The sequence below is a fragment of the Astatotilapia calliptera genome, chromosome 18 (genome assembly GCF_964374335.1).
Source record: "Astatotilapia calliptera chromosome 18, fAstCal68.1, whole genome shotgun sequence".
In the NCBI taxonomy this organism is placed as follows: domain Eukaryota; kingdom Metazoa; phylum Chordata; class Actinopteri; order Cichliformes; family Cichlidae; genus Astatotilapia; species Astatotilapia calliptera.
Window position 1 is genome coordinate 11003549 of NC_137439.1, and position 20390 is coordinate 11023938.

General features: G+C 42.4%; 1 protein-coding gene across 5 annotated transcripts in view; it reads left to right on the forward strand.

Annotated features, from left to right (window-relative positions):
* Positions 1-20390, forward strand: part of zfyve9a (zinc finger, FYVE domain containing 9a) — a 36153-nt gene that overhangs the window by 11293 nt on the left and 4470 nt on the right. For 2 of the 5 annotated variants that reach the window (XM_026150267.2, XM_026150268.2), the window contains exons 2-15: positions 142-257; positions 1768-1875; positions 3206-4629; positions 5542-5641; positions 7241-7441; positions 8582-8733; positions 11888-12017; positions 12397-12519; positions 13643-13798; positions 14858-15082; positions 17443-17525; positions 17704-17808; positions 19895-20045; positions 20208-20288. In XM_026150267.2, coding sequence (XP_026006052.2) covers positions 1806-1875; positions 3206-4629; positions 5542-5641; positions 7241-7441; positions 8582-8733; positions 11888-12017; positions 12397-12519; positions 13643-13798; positions 14858-15082; positions 17443-17525; positions 17704-17808; positions 19895-20045; positions 20208-20288 — 3001 coding nt within the window. In that variant the 5' untranslated portion in view covers positions 142-257; positions 1768-1805. The remainder of the gene's footprint in view (positions 1-141; positions 258-1767; positions 1876-3205; positions 4630-5541; positions 5642-7240; positions 7442-8581; positions 8734-11887; positions 12018-12396; positions 12520-13642; positions 13799-14857; positions 15083-17442; positions 17526-17703; positions 17809-19894; positions 20046-20207; positions 20289-20390) is intronic. The other 3 variants (XM_026150269.2, XM_026150270.2, XM_026150271.2) reach the window with 3 other exon arrangements.

Sequence of the window (20390 nt, forward strand, 5' to 3'; positions counted from 1 at the left end):
ACAGGGGAAAAACACGAGAAGTGTAACCTCAGCCCTAACCTTACTCGCTGTATAATAGTTAGACAGCATCTTTTTTTTTTTTTTGGCACATGAGTTGATAAGCAGCACTTTACTGAATAGTGTTTCCTCTCCTTATCTCAGGTGTGGGCGCTGGGCGCTTGCCAGACTGGGTGAGCTGAGAACTAAGACTGAAACCTGTTGAGAGAAAGGGGGGAAAAAAATATCACCTGGGACTGCTGAGGAGGACCTCTGTGCAGGTGAGGACTGACAGATGTGATGAAGATGAAGTGTTTATACAGGCTTTACTTTTCAAATGGATTTTAGGGTTTGTGATTCACAACATGTGACAGTGCAAAGCAGGTGTAAAACATGACTGATATACATTTGCATGCTTTTTTATGATTTCAGCTTAATAAGTGTAAACTGTTAGAGTAGCAGTGCAGAGAATATGAAAAAGTCCCATTAAAACAATTAAATAAAATCATAAACAAAGAAGATAAAATGCAAAATAAACCCCAACTACCTGTTTTTTTTTTTTAATTTTATTTTTCTGCTATCATTCAAAACATTTCCCAGGCTTGTCACTTTAAAGCAGAACTCCAGTGTTACCAAGTAATATTACAACAGGCACAAGCTGTGTTTTTTGTTTTTTTTTTGTTTTTGTTTTTAAATTTACCTGCACACCTAACCTGCTTAGGTATGCAGCATGAGTTACCATGGCAATGCAAAGTGAACCACCTTTGTAATACTAAAAAGCAAAGATTAAACCTGAAGATACTTCACTAAAGCCCCAAATCCTGCTTCAAAGTACAGGCCTGTGGCTTTAAATGAACAAAATATTTTGTCTGCATGACTCGCATGTTAAACGCGTTACTCTCTGGGTTAGACTCACAGCGTTTGTAACACTGAAAGCTTCATTTTGCATTATTAACAAGCTATGAGCAAATTAGAGAGTATTTCCTTGCTCTGAAGATCCTCAGATCTAAAAGACTCGGCATCCTTTCTAAAGTTGACAACTGCAACACGTTTTTTGCTAAAGTCTACCTCTATGCCCTCACCTCTCGGCACTTTTGGTACTCCAGAGTTGAAGTTTTCTGTCACAGATATCTGCAAAACAAACACTGCATGCTGCATCTGCATCTCACAGAGCTTGAAATGTGTTTACTGTGCAATATTAAAAACGCATAGTAATCAAACATGGTTTTAATGACGCAAACCTTTGGCAAACTGCAGCATTGTCACTGTGGAAACCACCTACCGTTCTTCCTGACTAATTGATGTCCAGAGTTTGGCAGTTTAAAAAAAAAAAAAAAAAGCAGACAAGTGGTTGTCAGATTTATTAATTTTGAAAATAAGCTTAAGTCTTAATGTAGCAACACTGATAGGACGGGCCTGCTCTCTTTAAAAATGAGGAGAATAGACACAAGGGACATTGAAACACCTTTCCTTACATTGAAGTCAGTTTGGCTACTTCATATCCTGACTGTCAGCTTCAGTTGGGAAATTTGCTAATCAGAAAGATTTAGACCATGCCCACATGTCTCTGTCATTATCCCTGTGACCTCAGAGTAATCATTAATGAGAGAACTGCTTGGGAAGGAAATGAGGAGAGAGAAAAGGGAGTTGGAGAGGCTCCTCAGTCAAATGATATTGGAGTGAGGAGAGGATATAGAAAGGAGATATGATTCTGGCCGTGCGAGGCATTTACATACGGTATGGAAATGTGACAGACTCTGGCGTTGAGGACACATTTGCTGCTGCTCTTAGGTTCACACGGCCGTCAGCAGGGTGGAGCTTCCTGACCCATGGAGAATTACTTCCAGGCCGAGGCCTTCAACCTGGACAAGGTGCTGGACGAGTTCGAGCAGAACGAAGGTGAGCTTTAATAGATGCAGACAGCAGACGAGGACAAGCGGTGAGTCATTGCGGACGAGGAAAGGCGAACAGAAAAGGAAAAGCTGCTGTCAGCGTGCCATTGCACAACCTCTGAGAGTAAATCATCAAGGTGTCAGAAAATCAGCCACCGCCCATTAAGTCTGAGTAACATTCACAGGTGGGGATTGAGGGCGGGCCACGAGGGGATAGGATTAATTGAATTTCCCATTTCCCTTAGGCTTTGAGACATCGTGTAACTGGTGCAAGACAGGAGGGTTGGCTGTTTTCATCACACTTAATGATCCCAAAAGTGTGTCGGAGCCTTTTTGGAGACTCTGTGATTTCACAGTTTATTTATGGTAATTGTGAAGTAAACACTGCATTACTGAGCTGTGTATCTGCATTCTCTCAGCATTCCAGCACAAATGCCTGTTATAGGGAAAAAAAAGGATGGCTCTTCTTCTAAATTTGTCTTCTAAAGTCCTGCAGATCCATGGGCACAAAGTAGAGTTTAATGTTACTGTGAACTTGGTGTGTATTTTGTCTGTGTGTGGTTATCTTTGACCTCTGTCAGAGATCCAGCTTGGCAGATTAAGTGTGTGTGTGTGTGTGTGTGCTGCACACTGAAACAGCTTAGCATGAACTGCAGCGGATGGAGGCGAGGGCCGACTGTGTGAGGAAGTCGGTTTAAAGAAATATTTTAAGAATTTCTACTTGTATTACACAGCAGTTATATGTCGGCTTGACTGATGGCTCCCAGGGGCGAGCGAGCCATTTTGGCCCACTTTCTCAGAATTTCCCAGTCCATCCACACACTAATTTCCCACTCCATGCCAACCTCATTTCTCAGTTCATCCCCTGCTTTGTTCCTGCCATTTATAGCTTTTTCGATCACCTGGAAGTGTGTATCTTTGTATCAGTTCTCTGTGGCTGTTCTTGTGAGGCTGTTCAAGGGTTCATGATCTCCTAACCACTTCCTCGTATTTCACATTTCATGTGTTAAGCAGAAAATTGGAAGCTGTTTGGAAAGTGTAGATAAATGGTTGTGTCCGGCAAATGCAAAGTGGAATAGGGGACTACATCAAGACAAATATTAATTTATGTCTTTATAGATATTAAATGGTGCAGACTTCATAAGACCAAGCATGAGCACCAATTTTTCTGACATGAGGATGACAATACCAGTTTATACATTAATATTTTGGTTGATTTCGTAAAAAAAAAAAAAATAGTTGTAGATATAATTTGTGAGTACATTAAAATACGTTCAAAGAGCTTCTGCTGAGATCCATACAGTCTTTCATTTTCCTTTTTTCTTTTTTCTCTGCAGATGAGACGGACACTCCCATTCTTTCAGATGCTAAGTGGACCCAGATCCTGGCCCCACCAACCCACATGCTCTCTTTGAACCCTGCGCTGGCTCACGCAGACCTCAGCCCCCGGGAGAGTCCCCTGTCATTTAAGACCCTCCCCGACTCATCCTCCACCCCTCCCTCAGGGGCTGATCTGAAAAGGCATCCTGGTCCCGAACCTCCATCCTGGGCAGAGGAGAGGCCGGCAGACGTCCACAGCCCTCCCCTCCCCCAGCCCAATATCGGCAAACTGGTGGGCACCGACGACCTCTCGCCGCCCCCTGTGACGGCCTCTGACAACGTGGAGAATGGCTGCCTGTCCAGTCCACAGCTGGATGCCCTCAGCAAAGAGATAAGTTCTCCTGCAGACATCCAGCTTGGTGATTCTGGCCAGGAGACTAAACGTGAAGAGACAGCTGCCTCATCCGGAGGAGGAGGCTCGTCTGTCAGTCACACTCGCTTCAGCTTTGAGGTTGGATTACAGGAACAAACACCCTCCACAAAAATTCTCCCAAATGTGGAACACACGGCACAAAATGGGGATGATGGCAGTTCAGCTGCCTTACAGGACTTTGGCCTAGAAACGCAAACTAGAATTTTAAAAGAGGAGCAAGGGGAAAGTCTCCTGAATGGAAGCAGGGTTGTTCAGAGTGGGTGTGAGTTGGAGGAGAACGGTGCGTCTCCTTCGGACAAGGTTGGGCTGGAGAAGGAAAGGAGATGTGGTCCAGAGGGACAAGTAGACCAGCACCACAGAATAGCAAATCTTCCAAATGGTTTGGAACAGGAGAGCGGGACTAGCTCTAAGCCTCAGGAGGTGGAAGAGAGGGTAGAGGAAGGTGTTTCCCCCTCTCCTGTCCCCTCAAAAGAGGACTCTGTAACTGAGGAGAAAGAAATGGAGGAGAGCAAGCAGGAAAGCGGCGAGGGAGGAGCGGGGGGATCGGGTTGCATCCAACCAAAACTCAACAACCGGCTGCAGCCAGTCAGCATTCCCTATGGAGGCGCCCGACCCAAACAGCCCGTCAGCCTCAAGCTCCAGATCCCACAGCCGTTGTCGGGCCAGGTGCAGAACCTGCTCAGTCCGTCTGCCGCCAACAAGAACAAGAACCTCGAAAACCAATGCCGGAAAGGCACACCCTCCGAAACGTCGCCTGGCGGGACTGACCAGAGTGCAGTCAGCGTGAATGGAGAGGGCATCATCCACTCTCCATCCCTCATACCCCCAGAGAGCCCAGACAATGATCTCCAGGCAGGGCAACAAGGTGCTCTGTGCAGGAAACCTACCAGCTCTCTGGGAGAGGTCGCCCCTGTGTGGGTGCCTGACTCCCAGGCTCCAGTCTGCATGAAATGTGACGTCAAGTTCACCTTCACCAAGAGGAGGCATCACTGCAGGGCCTGTGGCAAGGTCAGTGGTGTACTAAAACTGTGCTAATCTAACCCATAAAGAGCAGTCTAGCTATAATGACCTATTACACAACTGTGTATCTCTGTGATTATGTTGTTTTTGATGTTTAATAAATCTCGTAAGTGTGCACCAAAAGTAGGCAGTGTTTTAATATTAAGCAAAAACAGAAACGGCGAGATGGAAAAACATGTGGAAATAGCTTTGATAGATGAAGGAGGTAAATTTAATGCAGGGCTGTGATAGACGCTTTCCTCTTTAGGCATTTATTTGCTGATAGTTGGGCAGGTAGCTTTATAGCATTATGCCCACCCACACACACAAAGCAGGTTGTCTGCACTGTGCTCTAAGCTGAAGATGCAGTCGCTGACAGTGCAGTGGAAAAATCGGCGGACTGCTACTTAATTTCCCATGGTAGTAAACAAAATCACACACGCTCCTTGCCACTTGAGCAGGGGGGAGCTGGCACTGCAGTAATACTAACACCTGCACTGGGGCTGCAAACAATAGGCGCAGCGGGAACCTCGGTGCACCCTCCACCACAGTGCTAGATCCACAACTAGATTATAATGGTGCCGCGTGGCTCTGAAATTAAAAGGATCATCTACCCTCTGTCTAATTATTTAAAGTACATGATACTGGAAAATGACACGTAATGAGGTACTAATCCATTGAAAGAAAAGTGTCGTGTACGCAGCTGCAGCTCATTGAAGCGCTGGCTCAGTACATGAAATCAGTGTCCATAAAACGCTACATTTCCTGCACATTTAATGACAACTTTCTGGACGTTCTTTAATTAAAAAATAATAATAATAATAATTTTTACGTTGAAGGTGATGATGTCATGTTGGAGGTTTGGTCATTTGTAGGATTCTGGTGTGGATTATTTTTCTGTCTCTCCGTGTTGTTTTTAAGGTGTTCTGTGCGGCGTGTTGCAGTCTGAAGTGCAGGCTCACGTACATGGACAGGAAGGAGGCTCGTGTCTGTGTCACCTGTCACTCTGCTCTGACAAGTGGTGAGCATCATTGCAAGTACTGCAAGGTTTCTTCTTTGCAACTTATGAAATCAGATGTTAGAGGTGCAAATTGCTAAGTGTTTCCTCCATATCCTTTTAATGAATTTAGTATGTCCAGATAAAACCTTTGTCCAATTTTACATTTTCTTTATTTGCAGTCACACGGTAGACAGCGGTATATAAAATCATCTGTGTTTATACAACTTTCCAGTGTAATTCCGCTTAGAAGTTTGTTTGTTTCTTTTTACATAATTACAGAACACAAAAACAGACCATGGAGTATTACTTGCTTTAAGAAAGAGAGAAGAATTGGAGAAATAAAAGTGAAATAATTTATAAGAGACTAATAATAGAATAAATAACAAGATTAAACAGTAATAGGGACTTGGTAAGATGTGCTTTCTCTCTCGTGGGATCTTATGGAAAAAGCAATTTGTCTTTATTTATTAATTTTTCTCCACATTATGAAGATTGCATAAGCAACACACAAGTTCTCTAAGGCTGGGCCACCTGGCTTTAGAAATGTGAGCCGCTAAACTCGCAGGTAGTTTATTTTTGCGTTTGCAAATCCAAAAAGAAAGTCTTTCCAATTGAAAACCAAACTTGTTCTGAATAAAGTGTCTAATTTTGCATGACGTTTGCACCACAAAGTTTGAAAACTTTTGAAAAGCCTGAAATCCAGTTCAGCAAGTTGTAATGGAACAGTGCATGACATAATATACAGCAAAACAAAACAAAGCATCACAGCTTTATGCAAAAGTAATCCAGTAAATGCTTCAGAAGAAATAAAGATCGGTTCAATAAACAGAGTAAAGGAACAGGTGTATTGAAAACCTGATTTGGGGCGACAAAACAAAGCGTGTAAACGAAAAGGGTACGAAGCAGAAACACGAACGGTTTTTGACCATGCAAAGAGAACATCAAAGAGAAGTTGATCAGAGCTTCTTAATGAATAAAAATGCGATCTGTCCAAAGGTTCAGTAGTTAGCAGCAGTTTGATTTTATCTCTAATGTGGCGCAGCTTCTGTATAGATAAATCATGTTTACAGCACACATTTTGACACATCGTGCTATGAAAGGAATGGGTTATATTAATGACTTTAATTATCAGTGCAGGTCAGTCCAGGTTCACTGATTAATGACTTAATAATGAGTTTTAATAATAATGTTGTTCGTTGGCGCCTTTCAAAGGATTCAAGGTCACCTTAAAACACAAAATGAACAAGAACAGCATTAAAAGAGATTTAAAATCCAAGAACACTATGAATGTAAAACGTATAAAACAAGATGGTTACAGCTGATATGCTAATGTAAACAGATGGGTTTTGTGCTGCGATTTAAAGAGTGTCAAAGAGTCTCGTTGATGAGCTGAGGTGAAGCACAGCTGTAGGCTGTAGCAGCTTTAAGGCTGAAGTGAAGACTTACAGGCCTCATTAGAGAAAATAGTAACACCTGTGAATTTTGTGCTATGAAGGAGTACCTGCTTACAGGAAAGTCTTCTAAATTCCCCAAGAATTCTCCTGGTGTGAAAAATGTATGTGTACTTATGTAACGCATGACGACTCCTAATGTTTACTGGTGCCATTTTCTCTCTGTCAGCTCAATCATGGGAAACGCCGGCTGCTGCGAGCAATCAAAGTCCAAACCCCAACAACCCAGCTGAGTACTGCTCCACCATCCCCCCTCTGCAGCAGGCTCAGGCCTCTGGGGTGCTCAGCTCGCCCCCTCCAACCGTCATGGTGCCCGTGGGAGTCCTGAAGCAGCCTGGCAACGAGGGTACGACCTTTACGGCGAATAAAAGTACTCTTATGCTAACATCTTTTGTAACCCTTGAAAGTGACACTTTGTCCTCTGCAGATTTTTCCTTATATGCTGATATTTCATTTAGTGTGTGTGTGTGTGTGTGTGTGTGTGTGTGTGTGTGTGTGTGTGTGTGTGTGTGTGTGTGTGTGTGTGTGTGTGTGTGTGTGTGTGTGTGTGTGTGTGTGTGTGTGTGTGTGAGTGAAATCTCAATGACAGTTTTAGCTTTTAACAGTCGATATAAATCGTAATGTAATCGATATATTGTGCTGTTTATTTCAAAATAATCATTTTTATGGCTCAGTGCACTACTTTCCCAACTGTTTACATTTCTAAATGATCACATTCACCCCACATCAGGCAGTAGTAGCTATAAAATTCATATGTCCTCCTCCTCCAAGTAAATTTTAATTAAAAATCCAAGGTAGTCCACTTAATTACATTTCTTTCTTAAAATAAATCGACTAGTAGGCAAACAATTTATTTATATAGCACTTTTCAAAGACAAGAGCAACTGTTTTGTGGAAAATAATCACACAAAAATTAAAAAGAATGTCCAGAGAATATACATTTAAATGAAGAAGACAGAAGATTATTACATTGCAAAATAATTGATCAATAATACAATAATACGTGTCTGTCTACTTTCAACAGCATACTGAAAAATTATGTATTTTAATATGCTCTAAAATCCTCTAACTTCACGTTGAAGCACCACAGATTTCCTGCTGCGAGGAAGGTGAAATCCAAGGTCACAGGAGAGGTCAAAAGCTCAAATGGAGATGACATAAGATTCAAAATTGGACAGTTGAATTTCATGCTTGATAATAAAACTGGATGAACAGTTTAGGAAAATTGGCATCAACCTACTTCAGTTGGCTCATTTCTGCCAAAATTCAGGGGTCGAAGTGCCTTTATATTTATGTTATTCCAGGTTTCAGTTAAAAACTTTTTGTCGACCAATACCCTTAAGTGTCCTTTTCAGTTTTAGCCCCACAAAATCATTTGTGTGGCTTAATTTATTTTGAAAGAATTTTGGCTGTAGCCCAGTGTAATCATATTAAATTATTGTGATCTCAGCATTGACCAAAACAATTACGATTGATGCTTTTAATTTGACAGCGTGTCTTTGACATTCAGGGTCCGTCTCACGAGAGCAGAGGAGGGTGTGGTTCGCTGATGGAGTCCTACCCAATGGTGACACAGCAGAGTCACCCAAACTGCCGACCTCCAGCTCTGCTCCTTCGCAGTCACTCGCCATCAATAAATCCTCCACTTCTGAGTCCACTGAGGTAGGCTTGGCAGCCCCAACTAATACTATTAGGTTAGCTATGTATGGCCCTATTTGCTACTCTGCATTTTGCTGATGGGAGTCACAAAGAACTCTTTATGTGGTATTGTTGGTGGTATGCTGGCTCAGTCTCAGACTGTGATAAACAGCAGTAGGTCAAAGGAAACATTCCTTGTTGCATTATGAGAATTAGAAAATCCACTTGATTGAAATGCTTAAAGCTGGAATGTGCTTTACTCTGGTCACTCAGCTTGTTTCTAAGTGGATAACAGAACAGCAAGCCGTATCCGGTTGTTTCTGTGGTTTTGGTGTATCGAGCATCAGCTGTCGGGATGATTCATGGCCTCTGAAACAAAGTGACTCCCTGTGAATCCCAGAAAGCCTTATTATGCTTTGTAGACAGAACGTGAGCTTAAAACCAGACTTTAACATGTGAAAGTCAATGTGAGAATTCAAGTCTTGGTGAATTTGATGCCAGAAATTCTTCACCAGAGAAGACGAGCCCTTTAGTTTGACCGGAGCACACGAAAGGCATCTGCTGTGCATTCATGACTGTTTTCATGGTTTGCTTCTCAAATAAAAGCGACTAACCTAAAAAGGGCAGAGTGAGAGAGGCTTTGGTTCAGGCCAGAAGAAAAAGACCCTCAATCAGTTTTTAATTTTACTTATCACAGGGAAGAGTACGATGGAGCCAGTGAAACAAGTTAGACGATGTCCTCTGCCGCTGTGGAGGAGCTTTATCAAATCTGACAAAATGACTCAAGCTGCATAAGTAATCACATTTTGGTAGATTTATAACAGACCGGTCGCAAAGTCTTTGAAAGAAGGTCGAGAGCAATTAATATAAGATGCTATTAATTTGTATTGAGCTTGTTCAAGAAACTTAATGTCGAGATAGCTGTGGTCTCTAATGTCGACCCAATATTTGTCTTTAAATAAAATTTAAAGGAACTTTATTGTGTTAGTTTTCCAGTGTGACGATTTCATTTTTGGAATCTAGTAAAGTAGCTTTGCATGATTTATAGGTCATAATAATCCTTATCTTGTAGACTGTAAATAAACGATGAGTGTAGCCACCACCAGGAGTAATGCAAGAGGCCACCAGGATATCCGGTTGTTAAGTGATGACGCGACGAATCCTACTTCCGGGCCTAAAGTAGTCTGCGTTTAATATGGCTTTTGTGTTGTTAACATGTTTAATGTTATGTATTTTCTTCTATTTGATCTCAAAAAGCTCCTAAAACAGTCAGTGATCACTGTTGACCTCCCTCGGCTTTTATTACCGCTAATCATTTATTTAAGCTCAGTTTTTAAAACCTTAGGATGTAACTACAGCCCAGCCCATGCAGCAGTATATGAATGACTAACCTCGTATTGTGGATGGATTATCTCAGTTGTTCTCCTGGCTGAAGTTTGGTCCTTTTACAGCATCCTGCCATGCGATTACATTTGTTCCTGACCACCGAGAACACTCACGGTAACTTTTATCGAGTGGAAAAAAAGTTAGCTTGTTTATATTATGCTAACATAGCTGTGTCGCTAGCGGTCAAGTAGCACATCATTATATACCAGCTAGCCCAACTTCAGTAACCCTACAAACGTCACTGCTGTTTAGTTTTCTGTCTTCATTTATGTTGGAAGTGATAACAGAGCTGTACGTTTTAATTTGTTTCCAAAACCCCGCAGTCAGGACATGCTATATTGTATTTAGATAGAAACTAGTGAGCTGACTTCCTGCTAACTGCTAACTCCGTTAAATGTCATAAATTCCGTTTTCATGGATGCCTGGATGTTAAACTCAATTGTTACACGTGGTAGAGCAGAACGCTGATCATTTTATTAAAGATGAAAGACTTTAGACAGTTTTTCAACTCTCAGTAATGCCATAGTGATCGTTTGATATATGGACCTGCAGCGGAGTTTAGGCCCAGACACAGCTAGTGACGTCAGACTTTACGACCGGATAACATTAGTCTTTTGGCCACTGCTACATTATTTTTTTTTATGGACAGAAAATTTCCATATTTGGACAAGAAGGTGGAATGCTAAGTTATCAGCTAATGCTCACAATCACGGTTAGCAAGCTGCATTCATAAAGTATAGGGTTGCAATGTACAGGCACTGAGCAGTGCCAAGTAACAAACTAATAAAGTATTCCAACAGGAAGCCACAGGAATATTAGAATTCTCCAAAAGGCACCAGCAGCACAACTCTGGTCTAATTCAGTGGCACACACAGCGGTCAGCTGTAGCACCTGTCAGTCAAGGGAGCTACGGTTCCAACTTGAAGCCTTAGAAAAGTCAAACAAATAAGTAAAGTGGGGGGAAAAAAACACCATCACACACATACAATTGTAATGAAATGTCCACACCAAACAAAACATGTTTATTTATTTTTTGTTCCAGGCTGCAAACAGGTTTCTTCTGATTGGCTGCCCCTCAGTAAACAGACAGAGTGGTGTGTGGCTGGCTTCAGCTCACAGGGATTAATCATAATAGATGCCTTTTAAATCTCTCAGGCTAAATTGTTTTGGATCATTACTGAACAGTTCAATAAATGTAAAATCACATTGGCAAAAATATACAAGGTAAAGTTTAAAGAGAAGTGAATGAGTTCATAAGCAGTCGCCCGTCTACACATCCAGCGGAGCAACAATTAGTATTTTTGTGGAGTTGTTTTCTGCCCACCTGATCAGCGTGGCTCTAATTTCTACTCCCTTACCCTCTAACCGGCTTTCAGCTGCTGAGTACTCCACTCTGCTTTTACAGCACAGTCACACTGCTGTGGAGTAACAGTCTTAGTGAACTAGATGGTGAAGTTATGAGATGCTGTCGAAGCTGTGTGACTCATGCTCTCCACCTGCTAATATTGATCATTGCAGCTTTAAGGATATAAGGGACCAAATGGCTGAAATGTCAGTTTTGTATTGTTTCAAGTATTTTTCTTCTTCTTGGATTATTTTAAAGAGCACTGCTGATATTTAAATCCAACGTGCTCTGTTATTAATATATAGTTACACTTAATGCTTGTTGAACCTGTTCTGCCAATCTCAGCCATAGTTCCTGAGTATTGTCTGTATTATTACATCTCACTGTGTGTTATAACCTTCAGTACATCTAACTCCACACCCCCCCACCTCTTCTCTCCACCCTCAGGCAGCCCATACCCCTGTTGCCCCGGTGGGCAGCCCCGTGGGCAGCTCTCTCAGCCTGATCCCGGAGGACGGGCTCCCTCCCATCCTCATCTCCACCGGAGTCAAAGGAGGTACGGGAGGCCACATCACAGGTGCTTGCCCTCATCCCCACCGTTCTGCTGCCTCCTCATTGCTCCGTCAGCTGCCGTTTTTGTGCTTTTCTTAAATGTTGTTTCTCTCGTGCTTATACCGTCACCGCTCATGTTTCGACCACTCATTGCTAAGAGGGGGCGGGAGGGTGGTTTTGAACACGGTAATGCTGTGGTTATAAGCGATTGCTTGGGAGAGTTTTTAGCTGCTTCCTAATTTGATTTTGTACTCATTTTACCATCTTCAACCCTCTCCTCCTCTCTCTTGACTCTCATTCTGACATCACCGTCTCTCATTCTCCGTTCCTCTCATTTATCTTAACTTTGCCTTGACTCCTCCCGCTACCTGTTTCTTCTTCTACTCCGCTCCGACCACCTGCAGATTACGCAGTGGAGGAGAGGCCGTCGGAGATCGTCCTCATGCAACAGTTGGAGGAGGGAGGCCCAGACCCACTGGTCTTCGTGCTCAACGCGAACCTGCTCGCCATGGTCAAGCTTGTCAACTGTGAGTTAAAGCACTGTTCTGGGGGGAGGATTTTTGGGGTTTTTTTAAAAGAAGAGGAGCAGCAGTGAGCGTAGAGTCAGACTTCTAAATTAATAATTTTTTGATGACAAAAGGGAAAAAGGCAAAATACATATTTGGACTATATACATTTTTTATGATGGCTGATTTTAGCTCTCTTTTTTTCTTTTCTTGTGAATTACTGAGTAGCCATGCTCAAACATGCTCAAATGCCTGAGGAGTTAGGACGTAGAATATGTACTGCCTGGTTCACTTACTGTATCTGTTAAAGTAACAGCTTTTTGTCATTCACACACACAGCTCGGTTACACAGATGTTCATTATGCATTCATTCAGACATTCCTGAAAGAGCTGCCACGCTAATGCAGTGTGTGGCGTATAAGAAGAAATGCCACAATACTACTGAATAATACTCATAAATGTGTATCACAAATCATGATTTATAAATGTTGTCTCATACCGTTTGTCTCATACATCAATACTTTGCATTATGTATGACAGTTTTAAAAATCTGGATTGCAGAGTTTCTGGGTTAAGCCAATGAGGAGCGCCTTAATAATAATAATAATAATGGATTGCATTTATATAGTGCTTTTCCACTATTCAGTCACTCTTACATTCACACACTGGTGGAGGAAAGCTACAGTTGTAGCCACAGCTGCCCTGGGGCAGACTGACAGAAGCGAGGCTGCCATATCGTGCCATCGGCCCCTCTGGCCAACACCAGTAGGCGGTAGGTGAAGTGTCTTGCCCAAGGACACAACAACTAAGACAGACAGAGCAGGGGATCGAACCGGTAACGTTCCGGTTACAAGATGAGCTTCCCAACCCCCTGAACCACATTCTCTAAAATGACCAGGAGGGGGCAACACCTGTGGTGGCCCCCTACTGACAGCTTTCAAGTTAGGGTTGTGTTGTTTGTAAAACGTGTTATGAATATGTTGTTCGGCCTGTATATGGTGGTTCTTCTGATTTTTATTTATTTATTTATTTTTATTTTTTTATTTTAAATGGATTATTATTCATATAAAACATGTTAGATCACTTCCGTAAAGGGGCCTCTAATGTAACTGTGCCCTGACACGTTTTCCCTCTAACCCCACAGACGTAAACAGGAAGTGCTGGTACGTGACGACTAAAGGGATGCATGCCGTCGGCCAGGCCGAGGTCGTCATTCTCCTCCAGTGTCTGCCAGATGAGAAGACCATCCCCAAAGACATCTTCACCCACTTTGTGCAGCTCTACCAGGAGGCCCTCAGTGGTAAGAACAACATCGGCAGCTCCACCAGGATGCTCTCATTTCCATCTGCACCGTGGAGCCACTCATTAGCGGTTCTGTCTAGAGTCCACAGGTGGGGTGTCTCAGTTGGGGGCCTGCCCTGTTAAAAATGAGCAAACTCTAAATGTAGTGCACAAGAGGAAAATGTCTGAGCTCTACTTTTTGCTTCATAGAGACCACAGGTGCGCCCAGTCGAGCTCAATTTGGAATTTGGGTTACCGTCCAACACTGCTGTGTCTGGTTCATGAAAAATGGTCCAAACATTAGCGTCCTGCTGTCAGGTTGCGCCCCTCCAGGCGTGACTCCTCGCCACCGCTTTGCAGTTCGTTTTTTCTTTTCTTTTTTTAACCTCCGTATGCTGCAAAGCAAAAACTGCTAATATCAGCTGACTTTGACGGCTCGCTACCCTAAGGCTGTTTCCTTTTTCATATTCACACTGGAGCAGTTTCAAGTTTGTGGATGGGAGCCATATTGTTTGTGTCTGTCTCGATTAGGTCGGCGTCCGTCAGGCCTCGAGAAGAAGTGCTGGCTTTAGCAAGTCCTAACTGCTGAGCTTTTTCCTGCCATTAGGATTATTATGTTATGTGCCATTTAAAGGCGTGGATCTATCCCACAGATAATTAGAGACATGAACCCTTTTATGGGTAAAATTAAGTTGTAGAGTGAGCAGGCGAGCCTTTGGTGTAGAACTTAATGCAGACTAAACAAGGCTGCTTAGCCACACTGAGTAATCCCTGAGCCTTTCATATCTGTCTCCTCTTCTCAGGACCAAAGCTCTTCCCTTCTTAGCTTTTCATTTGTGCTCATTTTCTTACTTTATTTTTTTCTTCCTCTTCATCTTTTTCAATTTCCTGCTTTTTGCATTCCCTGCTTTTTATTACATTGCTCCCAAATGCCTCTTGCATTACTCCTCTATTTTCTCTTTCCTCCCTGCTGTGCTTTTCCTCTCTAATTCAATCAACCCCTCCTCTTCCACCTCCTTCCATCTCTTATATCACTAACCACTCTCATTCCCCTTATTTTTCTTCTGCTTCTTTTAAGGTAACGTGCTGAGCCACCTGAGTCACTCGTTCTTCACGCAGAGCTTCCTGGGCAGCAAGGAGCATGGCGGCTTCCTTTACATCAGCCCTTCCTTCCAGTCGTTGCAGGACCTGCTCCTGCCCAACCCGCCCTACCTCTTCGGGATCCTCATCCAGAAATGGGAGACGCCCTGGGCCAAGGTCTTCCCCATCCGCCTCATGCTGCGGCTGGGAGCAGAGTACCGATGTGAGTTGAGAAGAATACGAGGCTCCGTACTGTGCCGTCACGGTGATTAAGAAGTAATAATGATGTGATTATGTTGCTTTAATGGCACTCAGACATGTTGCTAAAGAGCTGAAGTTCCCATTTAGTTTGATATGCAAAGAAAATGAAGCTGAGCAGTTTAAAAGCACAGACAAAACAATCCCAGATGTTGGATGTGATTTACAAATCTGCCCTTACACTTTGTGCACATTTGTTTTACCACAAAACCTGTTCGTCACTATTTTTACCAGATTTTTTTTTTTCTTTACGGTGTGGACAGACTTCCTCAGATGATTCATATGCACATATGATAAAGGTGCGGGCGTCTTCGGTGTCTGACGTGAAAGAACGGTGGACATATCTATGGCTTTTCCTCCAAACACTGGTCCTGTGTGGCACAGTGAGTGAGGCTCAAAGTGTAGCCAGAAACTAAGGAGGGCTGTGTCACAATATGACCCCTGCTGCCACATCTGGTCACTAACCAACCAAATACCTTGACAATTAATGCAAAAACAAACTGAATATATTGAAGCAAAAGATTCAAAACAAAAAGTTTGCTAGAAGAAGAAAATTGGGCTGTTTCGGCAGCAGGAGCTTGTTTGTAAGGATGCGTTCTCCAGCTGTTGTCTTGAACCATCCCAGGAGAATAATGGCAGCCGCACTTCAACTCAGCAGGTATCATCAACGTGCAGTCAACACACATCAAACTTTTTACCGAACTTTATTAGATCCAAGTCACACAGGCTAATGTGCTGTGAACTTATAAATCTCTTAAAATCACTGAGGTGACTTAAATGCTTTTTTGTTAACTAAAGGCAAATAAAACACTATTGTTTTAATTTTCCAAGGCATAACATTTTTTCTTGACTTCTCTCAAACATCTTCACTAGTTTCTTAATAATACACCTGTTTCCCTATTGGAGTTTCTCAATCGGCGTTATCCACACATACAACACCCGGTTGCCAGGGAAAAGTGAATTGCTCATATTACTTCCTGTTTAACAAACATTTCTGCACATTTTGTCATTTTGTAGTGTTGCTGGGTACATCACTTCAGTTATGTTTGTTTCTTTTGCTGTACTTCACAACCACAGTCACCTCAAGGTGCTTTATGTAATAAGGTAATATTAGAGAGAAAGATGATCCCTGTAAGAGCAGAACTTGGCTATGGTGGGAAGGAAGGAGTCTGTTTTAGGAGGTAGAGGCTTCAGAAATTTGAATTGTGGACTGAAGTGAAGTGGAGACGCAGCACATGTTTGTAGGATTGAGTTAAAATGAGCTGAGGTTACTCCAAAAAACGTTGCTCCTATTTCAAGCTTAGACAGCACTGAGGTCCCTGGGAACGTTAAGTGTGTGAGTATCCTGTAATGGTCTGTTGGGTCTTTATGGTAAAATATTAAGATCTAGAGAACTTAGTATGTCAGCTGACTTCATATCATGGCTTCCCACATGAAGGAGGGATTTAACGGCGACGCTGCTTTCACCAAATCTTCTTCTCTCACAGCCAGACCTGCCAGTGCCGAGCACCGCCCGCTCGGCTCTGTGAAGCGCCTTGTCTGCATCCAGCGAACACGGATAGAATACATTAACAAAGCCGCACACAGTCGAAGCTCTTAAACACAAAACAGTTGCGCAGCCATGAAATCAGCCCACCACACAAACGGCGCTCTTCTCCACGCTCTCACCTCTTACCTCCGGCGCTGACCAGCAGAAGGCCGAGAGACTCGTCAGCACGAAGTGCAGATTGAGGCTGAGCTTTATTTCTTTCTTTGCTAATGAGAGTTTATACTGAGATCTCTTTTTCCCCGGCTGTTTGCAGTGATAAGGCTAAAAATAGTCATCTAAGAAGCTTTAGTTGCTGAAGGAAAAAAGCAGCTGCTGTATTTTTTATTTATTTCTTTTTTCACTTGTGGATTAGGAGTTCACTGTGTGTGATGCGTGGGGTCTCTTGTTCTGCTCATTTGCATTTATGGATGAAGAGGAGGAAAAAAAGAAGTTGTGTAACATTGAAATACCTGGAAAAAACCTACAGACCACAAAGCCCCGGAGCACTAATGAAATAAAGAAGCCGCTATTTTCTGCTGCTTGCTAATTCATAAGGAGTCGTCACAGCAGGGGAGCCACGTGTTTGATTTGGCAGCTTTTTGCACAAGATTTCTGACACAACTCCAGAGGGATTTCTGTCTTCTGTCTCCTCTGAGTTCTTTCACTTTTTAGGGGATTGTGTAATGAAATCAGCTGTGAAATTGTTTTGAAAATAGCAAAAAATATAAATCCATGAAACCAAATTTGTGGAAGAGGAAGATTCTCCTGTAATCACCAGTAATCATTGTGTTCTGCAGTTTATCCGTGCCCGCTGTTCAGCGTTCGCTTCAGAAAACCGCTCTTTGGAGAGACCGGTCACACCATCATGAACCTGCTGGCGGTAAGTGCTTTGTTTTTCTCTTCCTGAGCTCACTTTTTAATTATTTTAAAGGTTAAAGAGCCCCCCGCTATATGCTGGGTATGTAAACAGGAATGTAACCATTCAAGTGATTTGTTTGTTATGATGTTCATTTCAGTTCATTTATGTTTTGTTTTTTTTTTCTTTTTCACTGTCCCAGGACTTCCGTAACTACCAGTACACGCTGCCGGTGGTCAAAGGTCTAGTTGTGGACATGGAGGTGAGGAAGACGAGCATCAAGATCCCCAGCAATCGCTACAATGAGGTGAGCGCCCATCCAGTTGTATTTATTTTCACACAATAATGATAGAGAAAATGATAAAGATTTCCACTTCATAGTGCTGCTTTTTCACTCATTCTACACACTTCAATCATGCAATGCAACCACAATGCTCTTCTTCACCAAATCTCTGTCTGTCCCTTACATGGTGCATGCATACATTTAAAAACCATCACCGTTAACAGCAGGCTGGTGAGATGCATTAGCTAACTTCACAGTTAGAATACACTGAGGAATATGGAAGCCTGTTTCTGCCAGCAGAAAAAGAAATGCAATTCATAAGCTAAAATTCCAGGTTATTATCTCAAAATTTTACATTACTACCTCAAATCTCTGAAAAAAGCTAAAAAGTTAAGAAAATAACGTGAAATTTTGACCTGCTATTTATTTATTTATTTATTTATTTATTTATTTATTTACTGGCAGAAACAAACTTTCATAGAGAGAAACCCTAAAGGTGATAAACGAGAAAAAGGTTCCTCTGGCCATCCAGCATGTTAGTCTCTGCATGTGAGAAGATTAATGGTGTAAAAATTACATCTATACATTTAAAGTTAATGACCTGAAACCTTTGCTGTGTTTCAGCAGTGCTTCAAACTCAGGAACAGGGGACGTTGTTTGGGTATTTTTCTTACTTGGGATACTTTCTTCTTAATAATATAAACGTTTTAACGCTATTCATTTAGAACTGAGCGAATCACAAGCCTGGTGTTTAATTACATTGAAAGTCACATTTCAAAGGTCTCATACCTGTAGTCGCCTTGGTCATAATTCTTTGGTCCACCTACGATTGATGTTTGATTTACCACAGCTAGAAATCAACATTATATTCAGGACATGTCCTGAGATTTTATTGGAAACATTCACTGCCTCTAAGTTGCATAAACTTTGGTTGCGTAGTTTTTGTGTAATCTCTGACAGTCAGTCAGATGGACTCACAGCTGCCTGTATACATTTGTTATATGGAGTCTTTAGTTTCAGTCTTTCTCAGTGTGGTCACATTTCTTTAATCAGCATGAAAGATTTAGTGCACGTGTTTTTATTTAAAACTGGGATTTGTTCGCCTGTTCTGAACTCGCTATATCCTGATAAACACCATCCAAATTATAATGAATAAAAAGACTAAAGTTGGTGGTGAAAGTAATACAATCCAAACTTAAACAAGCAAAACCTACTTAGGAAGCTGAATGAAATTAAAATAAACAGAAATTAAATAAGAATTACAAAATGAAATAAAATTACAGAAATTATAAAAGAATGTTATAACTCTGGCTTGCACCCCACCTCTGTGATGGATCTCTGTTTTTTGAGTGTTTGTCTTTATAAAATGAATAGAAAGTAAAATCCTCGCATTAAACATTAAAAACAAATTCCAGAAAATGAAGGAAAGCAGATTTTCCTCTTATATAATTCATATTTAAGCATTATTTTCAGGATCAGGCATCGTTTTTCAATCTTCCAACATGCAGACTCCCTCCATTAGACTAATGACATCAGTGAATGAGGCTGACTGTGTGTAGGTGCTGCGTGACAAACTCTCTGGAGTCCCTGCAGCTGAACATGAGGTGTGGGCTGCCCACGTGTTATAACGCTGCTGCCTCGAGGGTGTGAATGAACGGCGTACCAGAAGAAGTGATACGCGTTTGGGTGAGAAATAAAGCCGCGGCGGAGAGTGCGGTGCCGGTTGTAGCGTTTGGCTGTCGATGCGGTAACAGATGGGAACCCAGTAATGTGGAGCGGGCACTATTGCTCAACAGCTTGCAGTCGAGCTTTTTTAGCGCAGCGAGTGGTTAAAACCCTCCAGATTTTCAGTTTTATTTCTACATTTTCAAAGGATGGCTTCAAAGAGAGGCAGAGGCAGGAGAGTTAGCAGAATTAATATGGGAGATCTTTCGGCTGTTGATATCCACCCGTGACGTGTCCTTTTCCCACAGTCTGTCAGCGCCGTCCCGTTTAAACTGAGGACTTTACCCACAAGCCCACTGCAATTAGGCTTAACCAGGCAGCCTCTCTGCTCCACGCACGCACAAAGGGCTACTTAATTAGTCATGCATATTATTTGTCCTTGCAGCTGATGAAGGCCATGAACAAGTCCAACGAACACGTGCTGGCCATGGGGGCGTGTTTCAACGACCGGGCCGACTCCCACTTGGTGTGCGTCCAGAACGATGACGGGAACTATCAGACGCAGGCCATCAGCATCCATCACCAGCCGCGCAAAGGTGCCGACTCAGAAACCGGCTCGACCGTCACACTTGAAACCTCCTTTATCTGCGGCTCGTCTGGAAGGCTGCGATGCCTGAATATCCTCCCCCTGACTGTTTGTCTCATCTGTTTGCCTGAAAGTAGCTCAGCCTCTTACTTTATCTCTTTGTTTGTTTCAGTTACTGGAGCCTGCTTCTTTGTGTTCAGTGGTGCTTTGAAAGCCTCGTCTGGCTTCTTAGCCAAGACCAGCATCGTGGAAGGTGAGAACAGCGTCAGCAAAGCTACACGTTGGCTGCAGAAATGTTGAAATTAGTCAAAAGAATTGTCACTAAAGTTAAAATAAATAAATAAAGTAAATAATC